General features: G+C 35.9%; 1 protein-coding gene across 1 annotated transcript; it reads left to right on the forward strand.

The window, feature by feature from the left end:
- The first annotated feature begins 283 nt into the window (after window positions 1-283).
- On the forward strand, window positions 284-25,777 carry LOC105060928 (uncharacterized). Its single transcript, XM_010944816.3, has 3 exons — window positions 284-684; window positions 757-846; window positions 25,510-25,777. Exons 1-3 carry the CDS (start codon window positions 292-294, stop codon window positions 25,585-25,587), a joined length of 561 nt encoding a protein of 186 aa, XP_010943118.2. The 5' UTR covers window positions 284-291; the 3' UTR covers window positions 25,588-25,777.
- Window positions 25,778-27,212: the final 1,435 nt, after the last annotated feature.

A 27,212-nucleotide genomic window follows, 5' to 3' on the forward strand; every position in this document is an offset into this window, starting at 1 on the left:
TCTGAAGTGCCCCCAAACGATTATTACATCACGTAAACCACTGCCTAACAAAATCAAGATCCACCAATCCTGTAATGTGTAAACTTTTGAAACTCATTGGTGTTCACATTCTTCACAAAAAGCTGACCTTTTTTTATCTTCTAAGCCAAAAATATAATTAAAATCATCAACCATCACCGTAGGAATTTTTTAATCAATTAGACTGGTCGCCTCATGCTACACGACGCTTCAGTCTCTATATTCGGTACTAACATACAGGTAGACAAAAGCTAAGTCACTCCATTTATATTTATGATTACCGCACTGACATGTGATCCCGGGACGCCATACAACAATAATGCCCCCTCAATCCACATTCGTGAACCAAATCCAGTCTCCTGGCTTATAAGAGATCCTGTTAGCACCTGCAGGTGTAACAGGACGGCGGCCCATACTGCACAAGGTGGTCTTGATAGGACCCTTCTCAGGCAAATGGCGGCTGTTGTGTTCTCGTCTGCCATTGTCGCGGTCCGATTCTCCCCGCGCAGCCTCCGCCCCCTTGCCGCCGCTCTATCCGGCAGAGGGGGCGGGGAACAGCGGCGGCTCGTGCTCTACACGAAGCCTGGTTGTTGCCTCTGCGACGGCCTTAAGGAGAAGCTCGACGCCGCCATCTATCTCGACGGCCCTTCCTCCATTCACCTCCAGGCACGCCTCCTCTCCTCTCTTACCGTTCATTCTCTCACCGTCTCTCGTTCTAATTTGGCCGCGGTATTTTAGGTGAGGGACATTACGGCGAATCCCGAGTGGGAGAAGCTTTACCAGTACGAAATTCCCGTCCTTGCCAAAATTCGCCCGGATGGAACTGAGGTCAATCTTCCTATCCTCATGTTGTTAATTGAATCTTTTGTGGTTTTTTCATTATAATTTAACTGTTTGTCTTTCTGGATTCATTGGATTTTGCAACTTTGGGATGTCGGTTTTCAAGATTGATGGTTGATAAATTAGGTGTTAGTTGTTGTTTCCGTTGCTTAATCTATGTGCTGTATATTTCAATTTTCTTGAATGTTGTGGAAGACTCCTCGATTGGGCTTCTGTGATTGCAGAGTATAATTTCCACCTGATGCATCAGATTTACTCTTGATTGGCGAACAAATATATACAAAACGGTCTCTGTACCTAAAGATAATGTAGGTTTCGTTTCTTGCAAATAGTCTTCCAGGATTAACATTAGGGACTACTCTTGTCTAGTGTTGCCTTGGCAATGATACTGGACGAGTTCATGGTGGTTCGGCATCAGGTTGAGACAGGATTGTAAAGCGTTTTCAAACTTTGGTAGATTGGAGTTTATCTTCATCCCTTGGTTGACCCATTACGGGTGCGATAAGACTTGTTGGTGGATGTTAAATGTAACTCAATAGGAGAAGATATAATTAACTTAATTCATGCTACAGCTGACATGGATCTGATCCAACTGCACTTATGCTACCCCTTTGGCTATTCTCTTAGTAAGTGGAGTCTTCTGTTGGTACTTTATTATCATGTTATCCAGCACTATGAACCAAGATATGATCGGCAGAAGTGTTGAGAAGAACTTTCTAAAGCTTGAAGTCATTAGTTATAACCTTTAAACTGGAAGGACTGGAAGGATTCAAAAAGTGAATGCGGATCAAGGTTGATAGACGATGATGACAACTGGAACCCTTGAATAGCTTGGTTGGCATTGAAAGAGAGAGCACTTTGACCAAGCTAGGGCACGATTGAGAGAATCCATTAGGGAGGGGGGTGTGAGAGATGGGGAACTTACCTTGTCGGCAGTGGCTGGTAGCAAAAGAGAGAGTGGTTTGAGTGCACTAGGGCATGATCAAAAGAATCCATCGGAAAGGTGGAGGGAGGTTTATTGGTCGAACTAACCTGCATTGCCAAATTGTCCCAACTTGGTGTTGTTTTGGTTTGGTAAAGGCTGAATTGTCTGGGTCGGGTTGGTTCAGTGATCCTTGCTACAGATAGTTTGGACAAGGGCTTGCATCTTGTGGTCATTGTTATTATTGCTGCTACCCAGATCTAATGTTGTAATGCAATTATTGTTGAAAGCTAGGAGGCTATATATTACATAGTGATTTTTTGTTTTCCAAATTTATTAACAAGTTTGCATATACTTGTTGGATGTATGCCCTAGAAGCCAGATTGACCGACATTTGTAAAACTTTTTTGGGGCATAATTTGTAAAATTGATTTTTATATTAATAAAATTAAGTTATTTTCATTCACATTATATTGATAGTGTCTGTGAATCGTCCATTTGGTTAATGGGTATAATGACACATATTCTCAAGAGTTGAGAATTTCAGACATATGTCATTATAATTAACTCATAAATTACTCTCGATTGTAGGATCATCACGAAAACGGTGATTGATCCGAAAGATTGGTGTATGATCACTTCCTTCGGATAGATGAATCTTAAATCTATGGTGTGGAGACACCAGAGCGAAAGTACAAGTGCTTGTTAAGAACAAGGATACTGAGCGTGACCAATCATGAGCAGTCACAAGGATATCTATTTTCTCGTCAGTGACATGCTCGATGAGCATTTGTGTGTTTAGTTCTCTGACTTTAGGTGCATCGGCCATTCACCTTGAGGGTGCTGTAGTTTAACTACACCATAACTCGATCTTCTAGTCATTCGGAGTCTTGAGATGTATGTTGGCTGCAGTATGTTCATTGTAGGAATTGAGTTGTATCAAGATGAGATCTATCGATCTCGATAGAGGAGTAGTCCTATGTAGATCATGAGATTGAGTCCCAAAGCTCATGTCCATGGCAGTGTGAAAGATAAAAAGATGTTTCTATTGGTTTTCACATTGGAATTGAATCGATTGATTTTGACATATGACAGGAATGAGGTTGGACGAGTTATCCTTAACCTTGATCCTGTTGAGATTCATGATAGAAAAATAGAATCTCATGATAACTGTACCTAGATATTCATTCTTCAGTTCTAATGGATTGCTACTACATATTGCTAGGTGTTACTGGTGGATTGTGGGATCAATTAGAATTATTTCGATGATCAATAATTCTAATTGGTTGAATTGGAAAGAGTTTTGATCCATCGAAAAGAGTTTCGATGATGTTGATGATAGAGATCACAATATATCTTATTACCATGCAGAATTGAACCTGTGGGGTCACACAATCAAGGACTTTGGTCTAGGATTGCTTAATTGGACTCAATTGATCCAATTGGGTCTACAGGAACCATGCTAGCACATGTTTAGATCCAGATTTCTCTTGGATTGGGTTTCCTATCAGATAGAGTTTAGCCTAATCTATTTGGGCTCTTAATTTGGCACCAAGAGTTGGTTGCATTTAATTTTTTTAATTAAATTTGAATTAGATTCAAAATTTAAAAGATGCATGTCCATTTGAAAGTCAAATGAGGCGCACGAGGAATGAGAGAAGAGAGGAGCGCACGCCCCACTTTTTGTTCGTGATTTTTCACACACAAAGAGAGGGCGTACGCCCCTCCTATTGGATAAGGGTAAGTGGTTAAGGGAGTTTGTTCCATTTGAATTCATGTTTAAATTTGAAGAGTTCAAATTTAAATAAAGTAGTTAGCCGATTTAAATTTAACTTTAAATTTGAAAGGGTTCAAATTTAAAGGATAGGGATAAGCCCTATTTAAACTTAAATGGGATTTGAAATTGGATTTCAAATTTTCAAATGGAGTGGATGGCTTGGATGGGGCGCCTACCATCTTTGATTTGTCAAAGATGGGGTGCACGCCCACTAGTAATTTTTCTCGTAACATTTCTTACGAAGAAATGCGGAGAGAAAGAGTGGGCGCCCCCTTCTGAAATTTGATTTCAAAGGGGTGCCGCCCAAGGTGGTTTAGATGAGGTCTTATCCTCATTATGAATTGGGTGTGGCTTTTGGGTCTATATATTAAACACAGTGCCAAAGTGTTTGGCCTAGGCATCAAAGCATTCCACACGAAACTCTGCCCATTTCCTTCCACCGAAACTCCACTTTTATCTCCTCACACGCCTAAAGTGTTAGACTGCTTCCGTACTTCACGCCCAAAGGTGTTGGACTGATCCTCGAAGTGCTTGAAGGAGTTTAGGCGCCATCCAAGAGAAGGAAGAAAGGGCTGCGATAAGAGTTGATCCGAAAGCCCCCTGGAGATCGAGTTTGTAGCTGATCAAAGAGCCCTCAAACCCGCCTTGGAGTAGGCGGATTAGATCGTAGAGAAAACATCCCAGGCCAGGTCCGAGTGGATACTGTAGAAGCCGGGTAAGTGCGCGGCTCGACAGCGGACCTCAACAAAACCACGATCATCAGATTGCGGAGATCATCTACCCGCGCAAGGTGATGTGATCACCCTCTTGATTTATATGCTGATTTATCATGTTATAATCTGATTTGGATCTATGTTTCGTGTGCCGGGTCGGAAAAATTTTTGAATTCCACTGCCCCTGATTGTGTCCAATCTGGTGCGCTGACTCGATCCTTCAATACTGATGCTCATCATTTTCAATTTAATAGACAGCCTTTCCCTAATTAAAGGTGAACTGCTATAGGTTTATCTTCTAACTAATGTCCTAACTTGGTTACAAGGATTAATGTTATTTTATATTTTATGTGCATATGCATACTTGAGTATCTACTATTTGGTTAACAAACGGATGGCATAGAATACGAATCTATTTTCATGTAACAAAAAGTTCATTAGGAGGAAGCTACACTTTTTCTAGTAGTGTCTCAATTATTGCACAAATAGTATAATTTGTTTGAAGTAAGAAACAATGGAAAAGTTCATATTAGTTGCAGGGTTATGTCTTAATATTACTACAAGGATGAAACTTCTGTCTCTACCAAGAAAAAGAGTGATGGAACTTTTTGAGAAGCAATAGTTGGTACACAGAGGCAAGCTAAGTGTGACCTCTTTCTTAAGTTGTTTATGCGGCATCTTCATCATCTTAAGTCCCAAAGTAAGCTAATGCATTATACAGCAACCATTTTTTCTTTTCTTGGGAAAAAAAAATTAGGGCAACCTAACCAACTTTGCAATAGAGTATAGGGTATAGAACCCTCCTTGAAGAGGAGGGAAGAAGAAAAAGTAAGAGAAGAAAATAAAAGGCAGCAGAGAAAGTACCTATTAGAGAGCAAACCTAAGTTAGTGTAAAACAGGTCACAAAGATTATCAAGCTAGGGGAAGTGCCTTTGATCTTCACTAGTTTCTTCCTTCAATCTGACATTAAAGACTCAACACTTGCCATGTTTGGTCTGTTATTTCTTCTGGACCGGAAGAATAACAGAATATATCCAGTTTATAATGAGATGATTGATATTTTTCATCAAGGAATTGAGACACATAATTGTTGCTAGCTGTTCAAACATTTTTCTCAAGTTTTCTGTTGTCAGGATTTTCCCATTGACAAGTAACCAGAAGAGGAATTTCATCTTCCTGGAAATTGCCATTTTCCATATGCATCTAGCCGTGGAAGATCAAAGTCCATGATTTAACATGTTATAGCAGTTATAAGCAAGAGTTCCATTTCTACCCTTGGACCACAAGATTTTGTCATTTTCAGAGGTAAACATGACATTGTCAATTCAGAAGTAAAGAAAGTCTTCTCCCGGTTCATTTGGAAATGCCGGTGTAGATTGGAATGCAGGGATTGGGACAAACAGGAATGCAGGGATTGGGACAAATAAGAACAATGTTGGTACCTAGGTTTAGGCTAGAGAAAAGGTAGTAGGTTTCAAGTAGGGATTAACCTTGTGTTTGGTCGGGGTCATAACAGGGAGGATGGATGGAGTTGGAAGGATGGATGACATCCATCTATCATTTAGTTCAAAAAATTTTCAGATAGATAAAAGAAAGGATTGTTCATCCACTTTGGTCCACTAATTTATATCCTTCCAAATTTTGAAGATGCAAGGAAGGATGAATGGAGCACCCTAACACTTATTTATTTTTTCATTCATTTTATTTATATTTTTTTATTTTATCTATACTATTTATCCTATACTATTATATTTTATTAATAATTATTCTAATTTTAGTACATAATTTCTATAATTATAAGTAAATAATTGGAATTGTCTTCTTTTTTATTTATATTCACTATTTTTGGTTAACTATTTGTAAAATTAATTAACCATTTAAATTTAATTATAAATTAATTAGTTATTTATATAACTAATATATAAATAAATTATCCATATATAATTAATTTATAAAATTATTAATTAAATTAAATTAAACTTAAATATTTATATAATTTTTTATATAATTATAAATTATAAAGATTATAAGTTTGTATATCATCCTACTTCTTTAATATAAATAAGTGTTATAAATTGATGTAATAATAATTTTTATCAAAGGATGGTTTAGTAAAGTTGTCACACAAATATCATCCTTCCTTCCAATCCTCGTATGCCAAATAGAAGAGGAAACCATTCGCATCGATCCTTCCATGTCTCACCAAACACATTGGTAGATGGATGGGTCTTCCATCCATCCTAACCCATCCATTCTCTTCCTCATTCATCCTTCCTCCCCTATCTATCCTTCCTCCAATCCATCCTACATACCAAATAGAGGGTAAGGTACTAAAAGGTAAGATAACCCACAAAAGTATGCTTCATTCACAAACAAAATGTATGCAATTGAAGACAATAAAGCTTGAGTTTGAAGCAAAGTTATGATGGAAATAAGACCCATCCATCCTCTTCCTCATCCATCCTTCCTACCCTATCTATCCTTCCTCTAATCCATCCTTTGTATCAAATAGAGAGTAAGGTACCAAAAGGTAAGATAACCCACAAAAGTATTCTTCATTCATAAAGAAAATGTATGCAATTGAAGACAAAAGCTTGAGTTTGAACAAAGTTATGATGGAAATACGGAAGAAGGATTGGTGACTTTCTGCCATCTTTCTTTGACAAACATTGATCTTCTTGAGATAAAGAACTGCTTTGAGGGTTGTTGTTGCTGACTTGGATGTGATGATGTAGGGGCGTAATGTAGGATGAAGGGGAAAAGGCTTCAAGTTTGGTTTTGGATGGGTTGCTAGAAGGGTATAGGTAATAACTAGTTTGAATAGCATGAATATAATTTGAGGAGAGATTTAGTTGAGTAAGAATGAGTTGGGGCATTAGGAAGGCTTTAGGTTGAGGAAGAGAAGTAGATTAGAGGGGGGAAACTTGGACTCACTTCAAGTCATGCAGACTCACTCCTAGAGGGAAAGCATGACCTCATACCACTCAATATTAAGACAAGAAAAAGTTTTATTCATTATACCATGCTTCAAACTTGCATCAATGTGGATTTTATGGCAATTATCCTGCATCTAATAAAGAAAAAATACATCACAAGAAAGAGAAAATAATAGATATAATAACCACATCAAAATCTTGCCCACCTAAGCTTCTGTTTTTGTCTTGATATCAGAAGACCTTGATATCTTGATTGATTGTCTTCCATAAAAGATATGCGACATCCCTGGATTGAAATCTTCCATATTTCTCAATTTGTCTATTGGACTTCTTCTTTTTGCCAAGATCTGGAAGATTCTTCTGTACCTTGATTAGATATTTGACAAAATATTGTAGATCACCTTCCAAAGTATCTAGCGTTGCGTTATTTGTCTTTCCTTCCTTCCAAGAAAATGATCTTGGCCATTGGATGGGATTAATTCTGGCCACTATTCCTAACATCTGCCAGCTTATTACAATTGCGAGAGAACTCCATCAAGCTCCAATCATGCCAAAGACGGTCCCATCATCAATTGATAGTGACCAGAACAATGGAATCTTCTTCTGTGTCTTGTAAACTTTATTTGACCATCCTGCATTGGCGTTTGATATCATGACGATACTACGTAGTATAGATATCATTATAGGAGAAGTTGATCATTGAAATGATAATTGATATGATAGAAGTACAAGCTATCAATTTGTATAGACATGGAAGGTTTTTGGGTCCTCATTACACTTGGGCTAGGAGTGCATACTCCAACTAAAATAGTTATATTTATTCCTGTAGGCATATGCTTCTGTTATGTCTAATGTTAGGCCTTTGACTTGACTCAAAGAGTACTAAAACTATGTAACTTTCACAAGTTGGTTAAATTAAACATGTACCTATCATTTGAATTTTCACCGGTATCAGGCTGAAGATTGGAAACAAATAAAGGTTAGACCTAGAGGTTTCTCTCAGGTCCTCTCTTTTGCTGATGCTATTGTTAAAAAAGAAACCCTATTAGCAATATGTAATATCCCGGCTTTCCCAGAGGAATTCAGTGAGATGAATCTATAAATTTGAAGATAGAATTGAGATGGAGGAGATTAACAGGGAAAGGAGAGGTCAGATTGGGAAGGGAGTTCAGATCGGAGAAAGAAAAGTTTTGGAGAGAATCTGAATATTTTTCTTTGCATGATTTGAATCTTTGTTACAGCTCCTTTTTATATGCAGTTACAGGTAATGTAAATGCAATGTTTCCGAAATGAAATGCAACTCTAATTAAATGGAGATGGCATTTTTCAGAATGAAATACAAATGTGAAATGAAATGCAAATGTTCCGAAATGAAATGTGAAATGAAATTCGAGAGGATATTTGAGGCTTGTCGGAGTGGGTTGTTGGGTTTGATGGCTGAATCCATAACCTGAACCTGACAGAGTAAAAGGGTTCGGAACCCTTTGGATCTTGTCGCTTCTCCTGTTTCTTTTTGTCTTCCTCTTCAAAACCCTAGCCGACTCTTGATCTTCTTTTGAAACCCTAGCCGTTCTCGAGGAAGGAGAAGGGTGTGCCCAGCGTGGATCGGGATCTCCTAGAGTCAGACAAAGCCTTTCTGGTTCTTTTGCTCCTCTACCAGCAATCCTGATGAGGATGAGTATTTCTAACTCATTTTATTTTATTTTATTTTTTTTGCTAAGATATTAGATTCTCCTCTTCTTCGGAGGATCCTTGTGCTCAAGAAACAAATTGAGGGAACTGGTTCTTGAGTGACCAGTAGTTTTCCCATGTAGCTTCTTCGCCGAGGTTGCTCCATTTGATCAGTACTTTGGTAACTGCTCTGTTTCCTTTGTGGACCATTTTTCTATCTAAAATTTTTTCTGGTTGGGCTAACAGTTGTCCTTCTTCTCCTGTGAGGGGTACTGTTGGTGTTGCTTGTTCGGATTTCTGAATTCTTTGTTTGAGTAGAGATACATGAAATACGAGGTGTATTTTAGATCCCTCGGGCAGATTAAGCTCATAAGCCACAGGATCAATTTTTTTTAGTATTTTGAATGGTCCATAATACTGTGAGGTAAGTTTCAAATTTCTGCGCATAGCTACTGTAGTCTGTCGGTAGGATTGGAGTTTAAGATATACCATTTCTCCTACTTGATATTCTGTCTATTCTTTTCTTATCTGAATTTTGTTTCATGCGGTTTTGTGCTTCTTTAAGTCTGTCTCTTAAGATCTGTATCATCTTAGTTCTTTCTCTGTTCCAATCTGCCACTGTACCTTGCTGTTGCATGTTCATGTTGACTATCGGGTACATAGGAGGTGGATGTCCATACAGAGCTTGATAAGGTGTCATCCTTAGGGAGAAGTGATAGTTGGTATTATACTACCACTCTGTCAGGGATAGCCACTTAAGCCATCTGTGCGGACTGTGAAAGCATATGCATCTTAAATATGTTTCTAAGCATCGGTTTACTCTCTCTGTTTGTCCATCAGTCTGTGGGTGATAGGCAGTGCTCAGATGTAGTTTGACCCTCATTAATTTGAATAAGTTTTGCCATACCTGACTGGTGAAGATCTTATCTCTATCTGATATAATACTTTATGGTATTTCATGTAACTTGTATACTGTGTCTAAGAATGATCTTGCTATATTCTGTGCTGTATAGGGATGAGTCAAAAGAATAAAATATGAATATTTAGTTAACCGATCCACCACTACTAATATAGCATCTTTACCTTTTGATTTTGGTAATGACTCAATGAAATCCATACTGATTTCTTGCCAGGCTTGTGTGAAAATTTGCAGAGATTATAGTAGTCCTGCATATGGAGTTTCATCAATTTTATTTTTAATACAAATTTCACATTTTTTTACTAATTTCTCCACTTGCTGTTTCATTCCTGGTCAATAAAATAATTACTTAATTCTCTTATAAGTATGGTTCATTCTTGAGTGCCCTCCTAAAGTTGAAGCATGCATAAGTTCTAGGAGCTTCTGTCTCAACTCCCCTCTTTTCCCAATGTAAATTCTCCCTTTGTACTTAAGCACTCATTGTTTATAAATGTATTTAGTATGTGATTCTGGTTCTATGAGTACTTCTGCTATAATTTGCTGAGTTAGTTGATCCCCTTCATAACTGTTAGCTATTTTCAAACTACATGTAGGTACCACTGCTGTAATAGCTTGCACCCTTTCTTCTTCAATTTCCCATCTCGATAATGCATCTGCAGCCAAATTTTTTTTTTCCTTCTTATATTGTATCACATAATCCAACTCCATAAGCTTCATCATACTTTTTTGCTGTGCTGCAGTAGTTACTTTCTGTTCTAATAAGTATTTTAAACTTTGGTGATCTGTTTTAATGATGAAGGATCGGTAACTAATGTAGTACTTTTATTTTTCTACAGTTAGCAAAATAGCTAGGAATTCTTTTTTATAGGTAGAAAGTGCTCTGTTTCTTTCATTTAGTCCTTTACTGAGGTAAGCTACAGATCTTCCTTGTTGTGTTGAGGACTGTTCTAATTCCATATCCACTGGCATCTACCTCCAAAGTGAAAGGTAAGGAATAATTCTGCATAGCTAAAACTGGTGCTGTAGACATTACCTCTTTTAACTACTCAAATGCCTTTTGTGTGGTTTTATCCCAATAAAAATTATCTTTTTTAAGTAGCTTTGTTAAAGATTTGCTAATAGATCCTATCCTTTTATAAACCTTCTATAGTATCCTGTGAGCCCCAAAAATCTTCTCAAATCCTTCAATGTAGATGGTTTAGGCCACCTTTGCATAGCTATCACCTTCTCAGGGTTAGTTGCTACACCTTCTTTGGAAATTATATGCCCCAGATACTCCACTTGTTGCTGCCCAAAAAAGCATTTAGATCTTTTTGCATATAACTGATTCTTTCTTAATATAGTCAATACTTCAATGAGATGTTCCATATGCCCCTTTAAGGTTTTGCTGTATACCAGAATATCATCAAAAAATACTAGCACAAACTTTCTAAGATAAGGAGAGAACACCTCATTCATGGTAGCTTGAAATGTGGCGGTGCATTAGTTAATCCGAAGGGCATCACTAAAAATTCATAGTGGCCCATGTGAGTTCTAAAAGCTGTCTTATATACATCTTCTGGGTTCATTCTGATTTAATGGTAACCTGATCTCAAATCTATTTTAGAGAAATATTGAAATCCTTCAAGTTCATCCAAAAGATCATCAATTAAGTGTATAGGATATTTATCCTTCACTGTTGCCCTATTAAATTGCCTATAATCCACACAAAATCTCCGGCTGTTATCTTTTTTCTTTACCAATAATATAGGCGAAGCATATGGACTGGTACTAGATTGAATAATGGTAGTTTAAGCATTTTCTGTATTTGTCTTTCAATCTCATTTTTCTGTTCATATGTATATCTATATGGTCTGATATTAACTGGATTAGTGCCCGCTAACAAAGGTATTCTGTGATCTTGTGGCCTACTGGGTGGTAATCTTTTAGGCTCTTGGAACACATCAATGTACTGTTTTAGTATTTTATTGACTGAATCAGGTATCTTTGCCTCTGTTCTTTTTCCATCAAAATTTTTCAGTTGCCCAACTGCACAACAGTCTCCTTTAAGTCCAGACCTGTTCCACTGTGTAGCAGTGATCATTTGAAGTTTTGCCTTAGTAGTCTTTAATTTAGATCATTCTGTAATATCTTTCAATGTCATCTGTTTTTCTTCCTTAATAAAAGTAACAGCATTATCCAAATAATCGAAGGTTACTTTACCATAGGTTCTTAGCCAATCAATTTTTAGAATTATGTTAAATCCATCTAATCTAATCACCCTTAAATTTGCCTGATACTGTTCTCCGTGCATAGTCCATTTAAAATTGACACATTTGAGCTTACTCAACACTTTATGTCCATTTGCCACTGTTACCACTAATGGGTTTGCTGCAGTAATTGTAGCCTTCACTTCTTTAGCCACTTGGTAATCAATAAAGCTATGAGTACTTCCTGTGTCAATTAGAATGACTAGAGTTTTATGACCAGCTTCTCTTTGAATCTTAATAGTTTCATTTTGGTTTTGTCCCATTAAGGCATATACAGCTGTTTCTATGTCTTTATCTTTTTCTTCTTCTGTCATGGTCTCTTCCGCTATCTCTTCTTCCTCCTCTTCTTGCAATAGCTGTTCATCAAATACTTCATCAGCTTCTATTGTGGCATTAACAGATTGATTCATCTTCAGTGAACACTGATGCCCCGGATGATATTTTTCTCCACATTTGAAGCACAGGCCAGCCGCTCTTCTTTGTTCCCACTGTTGTTTATTATCCTTCTGAAATAACTTCTGATTTTTGAAGGTTTGAGATTTTGTGTTTTCCTTCTGTACTGCTGGTTTAGTGTGAAAATATTCTGCTGTCTTAGTTGTGGATGTTTTGTAAATCATTTTGTTCCTTTTTCACATCATTAACAAAGCCTGTTCATGTAACTTAGCTTGTTCGTACATCTCTTCTATAGTTGTAGGATGAGATAAATCAATATAGGATATTAATTCTTTTTTCAACCCACTGATATAGCTTTCTATAAATACCTTTCGGTTAATGCTGGATTATATTGTATCATCCTAGCTCTCATATCCTCTAACTTTTTTTGATACTTCTCCATAATACTTATCTGCACCAATTTATTAACTTCTCTGATCAACTGTTTCATATTTTCACTGTCAAATCTTCTATTCATTGCTTCCACCAATTCTTCCCAACTCAAATTTGGTTTATCAATTAAGTACCGTTCCTTCCATCTGTGTGCCTTTCCCATGAAATGCATTGTAGCAATTTCCACCCACTGAACCACACTGGAATCTGATATATTTTAAAATATTGTTCACTCTTACTGCTCCATTCTCTGGGTTCTTCACCATTAAAGGTAGGAAATTCCAACTTTGGATAAGGTAGGTGAAGTGGGGTCTTGTTTTGAATATCACCCATCCTGTCCAATGGTTGATAAGGTGTGGGTAGTATTCTTTTACCTCTAATTTCAGCTGCTATTGCTGATGAGCTACAGCCAGATGGCTCCGAACTGTTTGTTCTTTTAGTTCTTGGGGCTGATGGATTGTTGTTTGCAGTGAATGAAGGAGTGGGTTGAGAAACTGATGGCTGCGGCGAAATTAGTTTCAGCAACTGCTCATGCCTGTGATTTTGTTCCTGCATCATAATTTCATGCCTTTTGCAGCTTCAATTTGTAAAGCTTCATATCTTTGTCTTTCCTCAATCTGTATTTCATCTAACTATCTTGCAAACACATCCAACTTTGTATTGTATTCCTTAGATACTTGTTGTAATCTGTTTTCAATATGGTTGTGGCAGTCTGTGGTAAATGTTTGCATTCTTTCTTCCGGTGCTCGTAGGTTTTCACATATATCTTTTAATCTGGTTCCTTCTACCATTTTTTACTACACTCCAGAAAAATTTTTTAAAATTTGTTTTGAAACTATTTGACAGAGATTAAAAATTTTTATAACTCCTGGCTATGGCAATTCAATTCAGGGTGGCCAATGATGATTTCATGAGGCCAGATTGCTGTTCCTAACTTATTGGAACAGTAATCACCCTTGTAGACCCTGATACATTCATCACAATCTATTCTGGAAATGATCTAATCAGTTTTGAGAGTGTTACTTGATGTTGAGTGTCTTACTTGATTGAATGAAAATTCTGTTGCTGATCTCTAACCTGGACTGTGCAGCACCACAGATGGCCGATTACAGTATCAAGCAAGCTTCACTACTGTTTTTAGGTCATCTTGCCGCAGGTCCAAGGTTCAGATCTGAGCTCTGATACTAAATTTTGTAATATCCCGACTTTCCCAGAGGAATTCAGTGAGATGTATCTATAAATATGAAGATAGAATTGAGATGGAGGAGATTAACAGGGAAAGGAGAGGTCAGATTGAGAAGGGAGTTCAGATCGGAGAAAGAAAAGTTTTGGAGGGAATCTGAATATTTTTCTTTGCATGATTTGAATCTCTGTTACAGCTCCTTTTTATATGCAGTTACAGATAATATAAATGCAATGTTTGCGAAATGAAATGCAACTCTAATTAAATGGAGATGGCATTTTTCAGGAATGAAATACAAATATGAAATGAAATGCAAATGTTCCTAAATGAAATGTGAAATGAAATTCGAGAGGATATTTTTGAGGCTTGTCGGAGTGGGTTGTTGGGTTTGATGGCTGAATCCATAACCCGAACCCGACAGAGTAAAAGGATTCGGAACCCTCTGGATCCTGTCGCTTCTCCTGTTTTTTTTTGTCTTCCTCTCCGAAACCTTAGCCGACTCTTGACCCTCTTTTGAAACCCTAGCCGCTCCCGAGGAAGGAGAAGGATGTGCCCGGCGTGGATCGGGATCTCCTAGAGTCAGACCAAATCTTTTTGGTTCTTTTGCTCCTCTACCAGCAATCCTAATGAGGATGAGTATTTCTAACTCATTTTATTATATTTTATTTTTTTTTTGGTAAGATGTTACACAATATGCTGTGGTCAGCATTGCAAAAAACAAAGTTTTGGAAGATGACTATCATGTAAACTTGGAATCTGCAACTTGACATGTAGTTTGTAAAGCTCTGTTTATATACCAGATTCAACATGTCTCTTCTTATCTTCTGTTCTTTTATTGGTATTTTCTTTGGTCAGAATCTTACCCTTTGATTTCTTCTTGATGTTCTTTATGTCAGCCATGTGGATCATAAAATGATTATGAAGCAACATTTCAATGTGGTTTTCAATATCTGTACTCAGATGAAGTCTTCATTCAACAATTTTATATATGAAATTTTCCTTTCCTCGGTTGGATCATCTTTAACCAAGAGAGTTCCTGATTGTATATATCTCTACTCCCTAGCTTTTTCCCCACTAGTCTTATAGTTTTCCCTCAAGTCTTTTCCAGACCCCTTTTTTTTTACAGATATCCAAAATATATAGTTATAATGTCTCAAAATTTTTTTTCAGTGTCGATACCTCCAAAGGAAGTCTTTATTCAGGTACTGTAAATGCTACTTTATTTGCTCAACCTCATAATCTTTGACCAAATTAAGTTGTCTGCAAATAAAGATCTAAGGAGGCTTTGGCAAAAAGAGATAATTAAATCCTCACTTAGGTTGTTGAAGAAGGGGCCTAAGTTAACACGGATGGAAGTTGCAAAAAGAAAAAAAAAAGCTCTCAGTAACATCAAGGGTAGCCTTAGTAGGAACAATTTGTTAATGAGGATTCATAAAGTTGACCCTAACTAGTCGGAATAAGGCTCAATTATCATAGGTATGGTAACTTGTTCTTAATTTTAATTTTTCTAATTGTTTCTATATATGTAATTTTTGTTGTTTTTATCATAGTTTGTTTCTAGATATTGTTTTCACTTTGTGAGCTAGTCTAATATCATGATCCCACATACCCTTGTGAGCTCATTCATCTCAGTTTTTTATTGTTTAGCAAGGTTTTCTGTGTTGTTTGTTCTTCAGTATTGGTTAAAGTAAGACCATTCTTTTTTTGACAAGTTTTATGTAACTTAACTTTCCACCATGAAGTTTCTTTAAGGGCACATTAAGTCACCAAAAAACATTAGCCATTTCTTTAATATTATTCTAGTGCATGTTAAATGTGGTCTAGACTCGGTATCTTTTACAAATTCTTCCTTGTCACTTTTTTAAATATTAATATCATTTCAGAGAAATAATGATCTCAACCAAATTTGTCTTGATCCAAATGTTCATAATCATAGTTACACCAATCTATATGGCATAGCCACTTTCTAGCTTGGCATTGCAGTCATACCTTTCTTCCTTTTTTTTGTTCAAGAAAAAAAAGAAAATCTGTGACTAGAATCTTTCTTGAGAGTTGGCAAATGTTACATATTGACATATTTGATTCTTTTTAAGCAACAATTCTTTTATCTTCCAATCATATTCTTGTTCCAAAACTTGACTGTGCTTTCCCATTTGTTACTTATTATTTCCCCATATATGGTTCCCTGCATCAGCCCTTCCATCTTTTCTTCAGAAATGTTTCTCAATTTCTTGTTATTATGTGGTATATATTCAACAACCTTTGCCGCTTTCAGTATCAGTTTGACTGTATCAATTTATGCTTATTTTATGTCCTATCGTCTATGCCTATATAGGATGATGCAGTTTTGGTCTCATCACCCCATAAACCAAGCGAAATTCTTTGTGCACCATGGGCGGTGTAGAAAATCCGACATGGAGTGCACCATTTTATGTGATTGGTCCACATAGCTACCACTTTCCAATATGTATTTAATGCTTGCAGTTTTGCTTTTTCGTTTGAAAATTTTAAATGACGAAAATACCCTTGCTCTTTGAAAAAAATTATAACATTTTATGTCCATATTATGACATCTTGCATGCAAGAAATCATAATTTTGACGCAGGATGTCATAATATGTCACATGATGTCATAATTTTTTTCAAAAAGTAGGGATATTTTCATCATTCAAAATTTTCAAACGAAAAAGTAGAACTGCAGGCATTAAATGCGCATTGGACAGTGATTGGACAAAAATATTCCTTCTATATTATGATATCCTGGACCATATTATGATATTTTGGATCATATTATGACATCCTGCATGCAAGAAGTCATAATTTGACGCAGAATGTCATAATATGTCATAGGATATCATAATTTTCTGGATTATATTATGACATTCTGTATGTAGAAAGTCATAATATATCATAAGATGTCATAATTTTTTTCAAAGAACAGGGGTATTTTCGTCATGCAAATTTTTTAAACGAAAAAGCAGAACTGTAGGCATTAAATGCATGTTGGAAAGCGTGGCTATGTGGACCAATTACATAAAGCAGTGTGCTTTACGTCGGATTTTCTACACTGCCTGCGGTGCACAAAAAATTTCTCCATAAACCAGCGATTTCGTAAGCAGTGATGATGTGGGCCTGAAGCCCATTCAAGGGAAAAACTGGCAACTATTAAGTTATACTATACCCTACTTAGGTCCAATGTGATTCCAAATACTTTCTTCCAATACATTGTAAGTACTTCAAGCTAGCAACAAACCTCACCTTGCAATATGAGATACTCTACTCATGAAATTAGCAATCATCTGCCTCTTTTCCATTGTTCTTGCACTCGTCCACTTATGACATCCCAACCTATCACTAGAAAAATAAGATTGTGTGTAGTACCCCCGAAATGAACCAATATATGGAAGTGCCAAGGGCAGCCATGTATCATTCTAATGCAGACATTTTAGCTGGAAGATATCTTGATTTGAAGAATCGGATCCGAAAGATTAAGAAACTAGGCTAATTGCACTTGATCCTATAAACTTTGACATTGCCGTGTTAGAACAGCCATAACTCTTTTATCCGATGTCAGAATCGTTATTATGACTCTAGTTCGAAAAGCTCTTTTCATGCTCTACGGATCTGACACTTTGCTGTCACGTCCTATTTTGGGGTCAGATTTTATTGCTTGACAGGTCAATGGGAGCTTGAAAAAATCTTAGTCAAATTGAAAGTTTTAATCCTTATGTTAATCATTTTTCTATTTTGTTTCAAAATTTTTTCTGTTAGGTTTGAACTTTTTTCCTATAAATACGGCCTCTTTGGCCAACTTTGTAATCAATTTTAGATTATTTTCATGATATTGAATTAAAAACTCTAGAGAAGAGAATTTCTTCTTCTTTTGCTGTTTTCTTATTTCGTATGCATTCTTTCTCTCCATCGAAATGTGGTCCTAGGCTGCATCAGTTGGTATCAGAGCCCAATCAATCCTTGAGCAGCAATTCTTTCCTGTGGTCTAGATGGCAGGTGATGGTTGTAAGAAGAACCAACCTGCAAATCAGACGGCAGCAGCCCATGATGAAATCATGCAGCAGGAACGGGATCTGATGATTGTTTGAAGATTTGAGAAGACAGGTGACAAAGCTGACTGTGCATCTTACGTAATTGGAAACTCGAAGGCAAGATTTAAGGCTGATCCAGAAAATCACAGATCTGATGAAGAGGCTTCAGATTTCGAAAATCCCATCCATTGAAGTATTTTCATCTGTCAGTGTGAAGGTTGAGGTGATTCATTCAAGCGTGCAATCTACTGGCATGATACCATTAGAGTAGATCTGTCTGAATATTTGGATAGTCTACAAATGGAGGAACTCTTCGATTGGCTGGATCAAATCGAGTGCATCTTCGAGTACAAGAAGGTCCCAAACGACAAGAAGGTGAAACTTGTGCTAAAGTTGATAGGTCGGACTTCTGTCAGATGGCAAAAACTGAAGAAAATCAGGGAGTGCAGAGGTAAGCCAAAGATCTAAGATTGAAAGAAGATGAAGATGTTGTGGGAGCAATTTTTGCCCTTCAACCATATGCAGTCCCTATATCGTTGCCTACAAAACCTTCGACAAAGATCTAGATCCATGGATGAATACAATGAAGAATTCTACTAACTCGTCGCTAGAAACGACCTATCGGAGAGTGAGGAGTAGATAGTCGTGAGGTACCTTGGTGGGATGAGACAGCAGATTCAAGATGCTTTGAGGCTCCACTCCTTGTGGACGGTCAAGGAAGGGTACCACCGAGGCATGGTTGCTGAGCAGCTGCGATGAAGGCATGTGCCCAAATCTGATCTTCCCCTACAAAGCAACCAAACGTTAGAAAATCAGGGAGACGTGGTGCAACCTAGTTTCTACCCCTCTTGTTTATAGCACTGTTGATGCAAGGTCTTCTAAGTCAGATCCGGCTAGTTCCTCTACGCTGCGATTCTATAACTGTAGTAAGATTGAGCACACATGGAGCAAGTGTAAGAAGCCTGCTAGAAGGTTTGAAAAATAGTTGCTGATAGAAGAAAAAATTTTCGATGAGGATCTAGCACCTATTTATGATGGAGGTGAAGAAGATGATGGTGCTCCACTGTTTAGAGATAGAGGAGAGGCTTTAGTTGTTTGAAAGAGCCTGCTTGCTCGAAAAAGGAAGAAGATTAGAGACGGACCAACATCTTTCATATCTGTTGCACCATTGAAGAAAAAGTATGTAAAGTCATCATCGATAGAGGTACCTGTGAGAACATCATCTCTCAACAGGCCGTCTTTAAGCTAATTCTGGCCACTGAAAAGTATTCTCAGCGGTACAAGCTGTCATGATTCGGGAAACAAAGTGAAGTGGTTGTTGATACTCGTTGCTTTGTGACGTTCTCTATCAGAAAAAAGTACTTCGACAAAGTTTGGTGTGACGTTGTTGCCATGGATGCTTGTTATCTACTTTTAGGGAGGTTTAGGTAGTATGATTGCAGCATCACTTATGATGGTCGTCGGAATATTTGTTCTGTAAGGACTATCAGAAGATTACTCTGATGTCGATGAAGAAAAATTTACCTCAACCGAATCCAGAAACCAACATCAACCTTCTGATAAATTTTTCTTACTTGAAGAAAGCAATGGAGGCTTTTAATTCGAAGATGAGTTTTTTCCAACCTGGGCAGTGTGACACAGACGTTTTAGCAGGAAGATACCTTGATTTGAAGAATCGGAGCCGAAAGGTCAAGAAATCAGGCTGATTGCATCTAATCCTATTGATTTTGATATTGCCATGCTAGAAAGCTATAACTTTCTCATTGGGTGTCAGAATCGCTATTATGACCCCAATTCGAATAGCTCTTTTCGTGCTCTATGGGTTTGATGCTTCGTCGCACATCCGATATTGGGGCCAAATTCTATTGCTTGATAGGCCAACAGGAGCCCAAAAGAATCCTAGTCGAATTAGGAGTTTTAATCCTTATGTTAATCCTTTTCCTACTTTGTTTCAGATTCTTTTTGCTGTTAGGTTAGGATTTTTTTTCTATAATTATGGCCCCTTTGGCCAACATTATAATCAGTTTAAGATTTTAGTTTATTTTTGTGATATTGAATTAAAAACTCTAAAGAAGAGAGTTTTTCTTCTCTTACTATTTTCTTGTTTCATGTGGCTTCTTTCTTTCTCCATCAAAACGTGGCCCTAGGCTGCATTACATTCTAGATGGCATGCTTTGGAGAATATGTTATAAGACTTCTCTGACCGGCATTTTGAATTTTAATAATGTGTAGGTATGGTAGGATTTATGAAATCTTAAGACTTGAGAAATACCTCAGCATTTGAAAGTTGAAATTTTGAATAGGATTAGGAATCAGAGTTTTTAACAAAAGTTGGAGAATCAACTTTCTTTTTTAAGGAGTCAAAATTTTTAGAAATTTTTATTGAAATCAAATAGGGGTGCTTCCTCATTTAATGCCTCAAGTAAATGGAAATGGAAATGGAAATGGAAATGAAATAAAAAGAAGAAAAGGATATTGTTATAATAAGACTTCATCTACTTGTCCTTGTCTTAATTTGTCACCTACTGAATGGACCTTCTTAACCCATCGACTTAGGTGCATGTTGAGCTTGTGGGCCCCACTTTAGGCACCTATTAACGAGGTGAGGAAACTGACATAGTGAGGTGGGCACCACCTATTTGAAGCAGCTCTCCTTTGCCATAAATAGAGGCAAGGAGGGCAATGGAAGGGAAGAACGGCAGCATGGCAAGGAGGAAGATTGATGATCATGAAGGGAAGCTTGGGTTGTTTGCTTTAGTTTCTTCATTACGTAAGTAATTTCTTCCATTTTTGAATTTTACTATTGAATCTTATTATTGATTTTAGGGTTATGTTTAGTTTTGAAATTCTAAAACCTGCAATGATCTTTTCCAAGCTTTTCTATCTTTGGAATTTAATCTATCCTTAGTTTCTTTGAAGCTTGGTTCTTCTTGCTAATGAGTTGATTTCAGACCTAAACAACATCTTTGAACTATAAAACCATAGTTAGACTTCAAAGCTTAGTATTTATTATGTCTTCTAAATTTTCTATTGATTTGAAGTTCATATATTCTTTTAAGGTTTTAAACCTTAATAATAAATATTTTCTTTTGATATTTTGGATTTTTTAATTAGCCTCTACGTTAAAATTGCTTGGAATTCGAAATCTATGATTAGTTGCAATGATTTTTGGACTTATCCTTTTTCTTTGGGAACTTGGACAATTAGTGTGAGCTTTGGTTTGGTTTCGATGTGAAAACTCTGAATTTAATTCTAATCCCAAACTAGTTTCTTTGGGTGACATAAATCCCTCTCCTTTATTCCGCTCCATTTAAGGCTACATTTTTGGAAAGATGGAGAGATATCAAGTCCTTTCTTAGTACTCATGCCATATAATTTTTGGTCTACCTCTACTTGTCTTTCCTTTTATTATGCATCCCTCAGCTATATGTTTAGATCATGTAAGTCATCCTTCTCTGAATTTATCTTTGATTGGTGTTATCTTAACCTTTCTATAAATGACTTCATTTCTTATTGATCTTTTTTTATATTACCATACATCCATCTCAATATTCTCATTTCATCCACCTGCGCACAAGTTGTTTCCAATTGCTCAACATTTTATACCATAAAGCATAGTTGGTCATATGGCTGTTCTATAAAGTTTTTCCTTCAACTTTGTAGATACTCTAATTCTACATACTCAATACTTTTATCCTCAATGAAACTAGTAAGGTAACGTAAATTGTTTACATGATTTTTATTTAAACAAACAGAATGACTTCTTCATCCTTTTTGATCTCATCTTTCTGAACCAAAATTTTTTGATTGTCATCTTGAATGCATTTAATCTAAGTCTCAAATTTTCCATTTCCTAGTCTTGCAGTTTTATAGATATCTTTCTCACCTTTCTTTGTTTCTACCTTGCAATGTACTTTAATATGCTTTGAATCTTGCCTCTTGTACCAGCTTCTTAGCCACCTTATATAGCTTCTTACCTTCCTTTTTAGCCACCTTATATAGGATGCTTCTCCATCCTTACATTTAAGCAGTCTTCTATGGCACTTTCTTTTAGCCTTAACCACCAACTGAACTTTCTCATTCTACCAACAAGTTTCTTTACTGTATAACCCTTCTACCTTTGATTCTCCTAATACTTTTGTAGCTACTTTCTTAATACTGGTAGCCATCTCTTTTTATATGGTATTGATTTTCCCATCTAGACCTTATTTCCTTAAAAGTTCTATTCTTAAAAGCTATTTGTTTCTCTCCTCACAAATTCAATCTCCTAGTTCTCAGGTTTCTATTTTCTTCAGTTATTATTTTGCATTTCCTAATACACATCCAAAATCACCAAACTAAGTTGGGTGGTTAAACTCTCAGTCGATACGATCTTATAGTGTTCACATAAAACTCAATCAATTTTTCTTGTCAAGAAGAAATCTATTTAAGTTGTATTATGTTCACTTTTAAATGTTGTCGAGTGTGAATCCTTTTTAATGCATTAACGAATACTAAGCATATGCTATTATGAACTCACAAAATGGCATCTCCTCCATTTTTATCTTCCAAAACATAACCTTCATGCATCATTTCAAAACCTACATTATATTTCCCTACGAGCCCATTTATATCTCCTCTGACAATTGTCCTCTCCACTTGGAATCTCTTGAATCCATCCATGTCCTTCCAAAAGCATTGCTTTGTAACATCATCCTATCCTACTTGAGGAGTATAAGCACTAATAATATTAATAGATTCCTCTCCAAAATACTAACTTTATCAAGATTATTTATCTCCTACTTAACTTTTATTCCTATCTTTTTAATAAGCCAAAATTTGTAACTTACCAACTTTCTTTGCTTTCCCCCTATCTATTTGTCTCTTGTAGGCCAGCTATTTTTACACTCCTCCTAGCCCTTGTATCGATTAGTTCCATTTCTCTATCAATGACCCAATATTCCAAGTTGCTAAATGTATTCTATTTTCTTGGACTAAGTTTTTGTACTCATACCCATCCATTAAATTGTGTGAATCCTTGCCTATTTCTCAGTACATGCAGATGCCAATATGGTGCATTGCTTTGAGGCAATGTGTTTGTTATTTCTTGCTCACTTTTCACTATACTTGGCATCCAATACAGCATGTCACTAATGAGGAATGCCCCAACGATTTTCTTATATGGTTCGTGCTGATAGGATGACTATAGTTTTACGCTGGTTCTCAAGACCGCAACCCTCTTCCTTCATCCAGGCTTGGAATCAACTATGAAAATTTCAAATCTAAATGAAATTCTAAATGGATATTTTGGAATTTGGACGTGCATGTTATGATCAAAATTTCATTTGTTTTTTATCCTTACATCAGTTTTTTTGTTGGAGCATGTTATAAGTGTTTTCTAAGGTATTTTATGAAATTTATTAGTTAGAAACATAAGAAAAAGACATATTTGGATGCCTAGCCAGGTGGGGCCTCATTCAAAATATTGATGAGGATTTCTTTGGACCACTGGCTAGGTGGTCTGTGTGATCTCGTTCGAATTAGAGATAAGGATTTATTTGGACCCATGGTTACCTGATGGTATGACCCCATTTGAGTTATTAATGGGGATTTCTTTAGATGCCTAGTTGCTAGTTGGTATTTCGGCCCCATTTGAGTGATTGATAAGGATTTGTGGATCCTTGGCCAAGTGGTATATGCGGACCTCGAGGATTTTATGTGGCCTCATTGGCATTAGCAAGGAGGCTTATATGGCCTTATGCCCTTATCTACAATGATAGTTTTATGCAGCCGTGAGCTATAAGTGAAACTTTTTAAGAAAATATGAAATTATGTGAATTATGAGCTTTTGATATTTGGTTTTTGCTTGGGACAATTGATTTTTAGTAACTACTTTGGTTATATTTTTGTGTTAATATTTGACTCTTTTCTAAACTCGATTTAAAACCATTTTCCTGACAACCTATTTTTATTAAAAACATTTTTTCTGGGATTACATAATCAAATGGTTTCAGTAAATTTCCTCTCAATTTTTCCATCAGTAATTTGATGATCTGCTCTTTTTTTTTAATTTTTTTTTTTTTTTTTATCAAAGTCATTTGTTTAGGACGTTTAAGTATTTTGATCAAGGTAGAAGTTTGCTAAGCTTTGTAGCTTCACTTATTATATAGCTTTGAAGATTGGTTAATGAGAGCTCTAGTGGACTTTTTTTTTTTTTTTTTGAAGAACCAGTTTCGATATTTTGATGTTGACATTTGGATCTAATGATCATTGAAGTGATGTTGGTGATGTCTCAGTTTGTGCCTTTGAAGATATAATAATATGTATGATGTTATTTTCAAGGTTCTAAATAGATCTCTAATATAGGCCTCATGAGATTTAGTATGTTTCAAGTTATACCTTGTTTGACCATGTGGATTTTATCAAGGATGTTAAATTTTATGAAATTCGATAGACTTTTACTAGAGATGGTCAAGTTTGAAATTTAGTTTTGTTTGTTTTAGGTGGGCACTTGGGTTTCAAATTAGATGGGATCTTGAGGCATGACACCTGTGTGATTGATGTTTGCCTCTAATTATTTATCTAAATATAATAAAAAAAGCACTTCTGAGCCTTCTCTCACATGGAGTTAAGATGGATTTGTCAAAGTGGTTGGGCTTCATGTCCAAACCCTTATTGGTCATAAATTGGCATATCTAGAAAGATATAATCCATTTAGGAGCTAGGGCCCTCACAACTTTGATCACTATCATTTTTCATTGGTCATATTTTAATGGATTTCTTTTAATAGAGACCGATAGACACAGAATAATGCCCCAAAAAGATTCTAAAATGGAGCTTGTCTCATTAGTTATACCCTTTTATGGTGTGAGTTGGCGTCCCTTCTTTCTCTTGAAAAAAAGCAACCTCTTTTTTTTTTCATTTAATATCTAATAATTGTTGAAATGTAATGAAAACAAGGTTTTTCTGCACATCTTTTCAGTATACATTAAGTAAAATACTTATCACACGAACATCACAAAGAGTTGCAGCATCTTGTATCAGTGAAGCACAAGTTGTAGACTGTTGACTCCTGAAATCCTTGTTTCTCCTTTCTTGAGATTCTAAGGTGAGCTGCTATTGTATGGTGTTTTCTAGTGATAATTAAAGCAGATTTGACTTTTATGCAGTACCCTAATTGGATTAAATTTTTCAAAGCTGCAAACTTTCAGCTATTCATTAACAGCTTGGTGAACTTTTGTGTTGGATTAATCCAGCATGGTGTTGTATAAGTAAATTTCTATATATGGTCAGCATACTCCTTGTTGGCTTGTATGTCAGCATGTCATTTTTAAAGCATCCTTAATTACATTTTTATTCTTATTTTTGTTTTTATTTAGTATTTTTTTAAATCTATGACATGGATCGCCACATCTCTATCGGACATGTATTGCAGGAAACACTTCCAAGGTTATCTCCTCGTCTTGGGGTGGAGCTCATCCAGAAGAAAATTGCTGCTGCATTTGAGCAATAAATGGAATTTTATTCTCTTTTTCATCCCTTATTCAAATGGATCAGAAAGCATTATGTGTAAATGCATGAACAATGTTTTTACCATTTTCTACATGTAATTCACGAACCATCTAATGTTGCAACAATAATGCTATTTGATGTATTATCTTCTCTCAGGATCAATGTGATGATCTGTTTGCAGTGGCCATCAACTCTCTCTCTCTCTCTGCGCGCTGGTCCCAAAGGTTTAGAATTTAAAAGCAATTATTCTGCTCTGTCTTTGTGGCAATGCAGTCTAAATGAAATTGGCAACGCGGCTCTCTTTTCGTTAGAGATAACTAACCATGGCCTGGGCCAAGATGGATTGAGACTAGGTTCATAGATTATCTCAGCAAAAGTATCACCTGATCTGTCACGTCTCAAATCCGGAATATAATATAGCTATACTATCGAAAGATGGAGCTCATGATAATACGAAGTCTATCTATTATAGTCATCTAAATTTCATCATAAATAAAATATAATAAAAAATTTAATTTTATTATTCATCAAATAATTAAATCAATATTGTTCAGGGCATCTAAATCTAAAATTAGATATCAATCTATATCTTATAATTCGTAAATAGTTAAGTATAAATTTATGGTCATTCAATAATCTAAGATTCAGAAATAAAATCTCCAAATTGGCTATACAGATCCCAAGCCTAAATTTTTCATTGATGTTAACCTTATTCCTTAGTAAGGGAAAAAAATATGAGCTATACTACCTCAATAAGTAGAACCTGTAATTTTTTATCAGATCAAATATAAGTTTTTTCATGATAATATAATATTTAAACAGTAACAGATATTACAAAAATAAACATTTCATAGAGCATATAATAAAATAAGTCATAAATCAATTATGCATGCATAAACATGAACATTTCATAAATATGATTTATAAATTATTCTTGTCAGATATTCATGTCATGTTTCAAAATATTACTCACAGATATTTGTGCTAAAGTCACTATTATATCTGTGACAGGATCATTTTTTTAATTGACAGAGGTCTTTTTTATATGCCAACTTTATATCTGTTGGCAGGACCATGTTTCGTATAGATGCTAGCTCCGGATGTCGATCTTCCCATAAAGATTTATTCATAGCTAACTGAGAGCCTTTGAAATCTTTATTTCTTTGTCTTAAAATATACATATACATAGGTGAAAAACTTCTAAAATTCATACTTCATAAACATGCTATTTTCATAAAATATATTCATGAAATTAATGGTCATAATAAAACATGCTTTTTCATATCACATATACCGATCCTTATTTTATGAAAAATATGATTTTACCAACAAAAGATCATATACATGAAAAATATAAAAATTTAAAAGTAAATAAGAAGCATAAAATTTACTTCTCTTGTTCGTCTTAGATCTTTAGATTTCATTAGAAGAATTGACTAATCCTATTAAAATATTAAAAATATAATTAATTTCTCATTCGATGAATTTAGTAGAATTAAATCATAAGAAAAGAGGATCGTCAATCAGATGGTCGGTCCAATAGGCTGTCCGAATACCCAAACAATTCAGAGCCTCCTAGCTGAGGATCAGATCTAAGCGACTCGATCAAAGAACTATGTAGCATGG

Source organism: Elaeis guineensis, chromosome 13, assembly GCF_000442705.2.
Source record: "Elaeis guineensis isolate ETL-2024a chromosome 13, EG11, whole genome shotgun sequence".
Lineage (NCBI taxonomy): Eukaryota > Viridiplantae > Streptophyta > Magnoliopsida > Arecales > Arecaceae > Elaeis > Elaeis guineensis.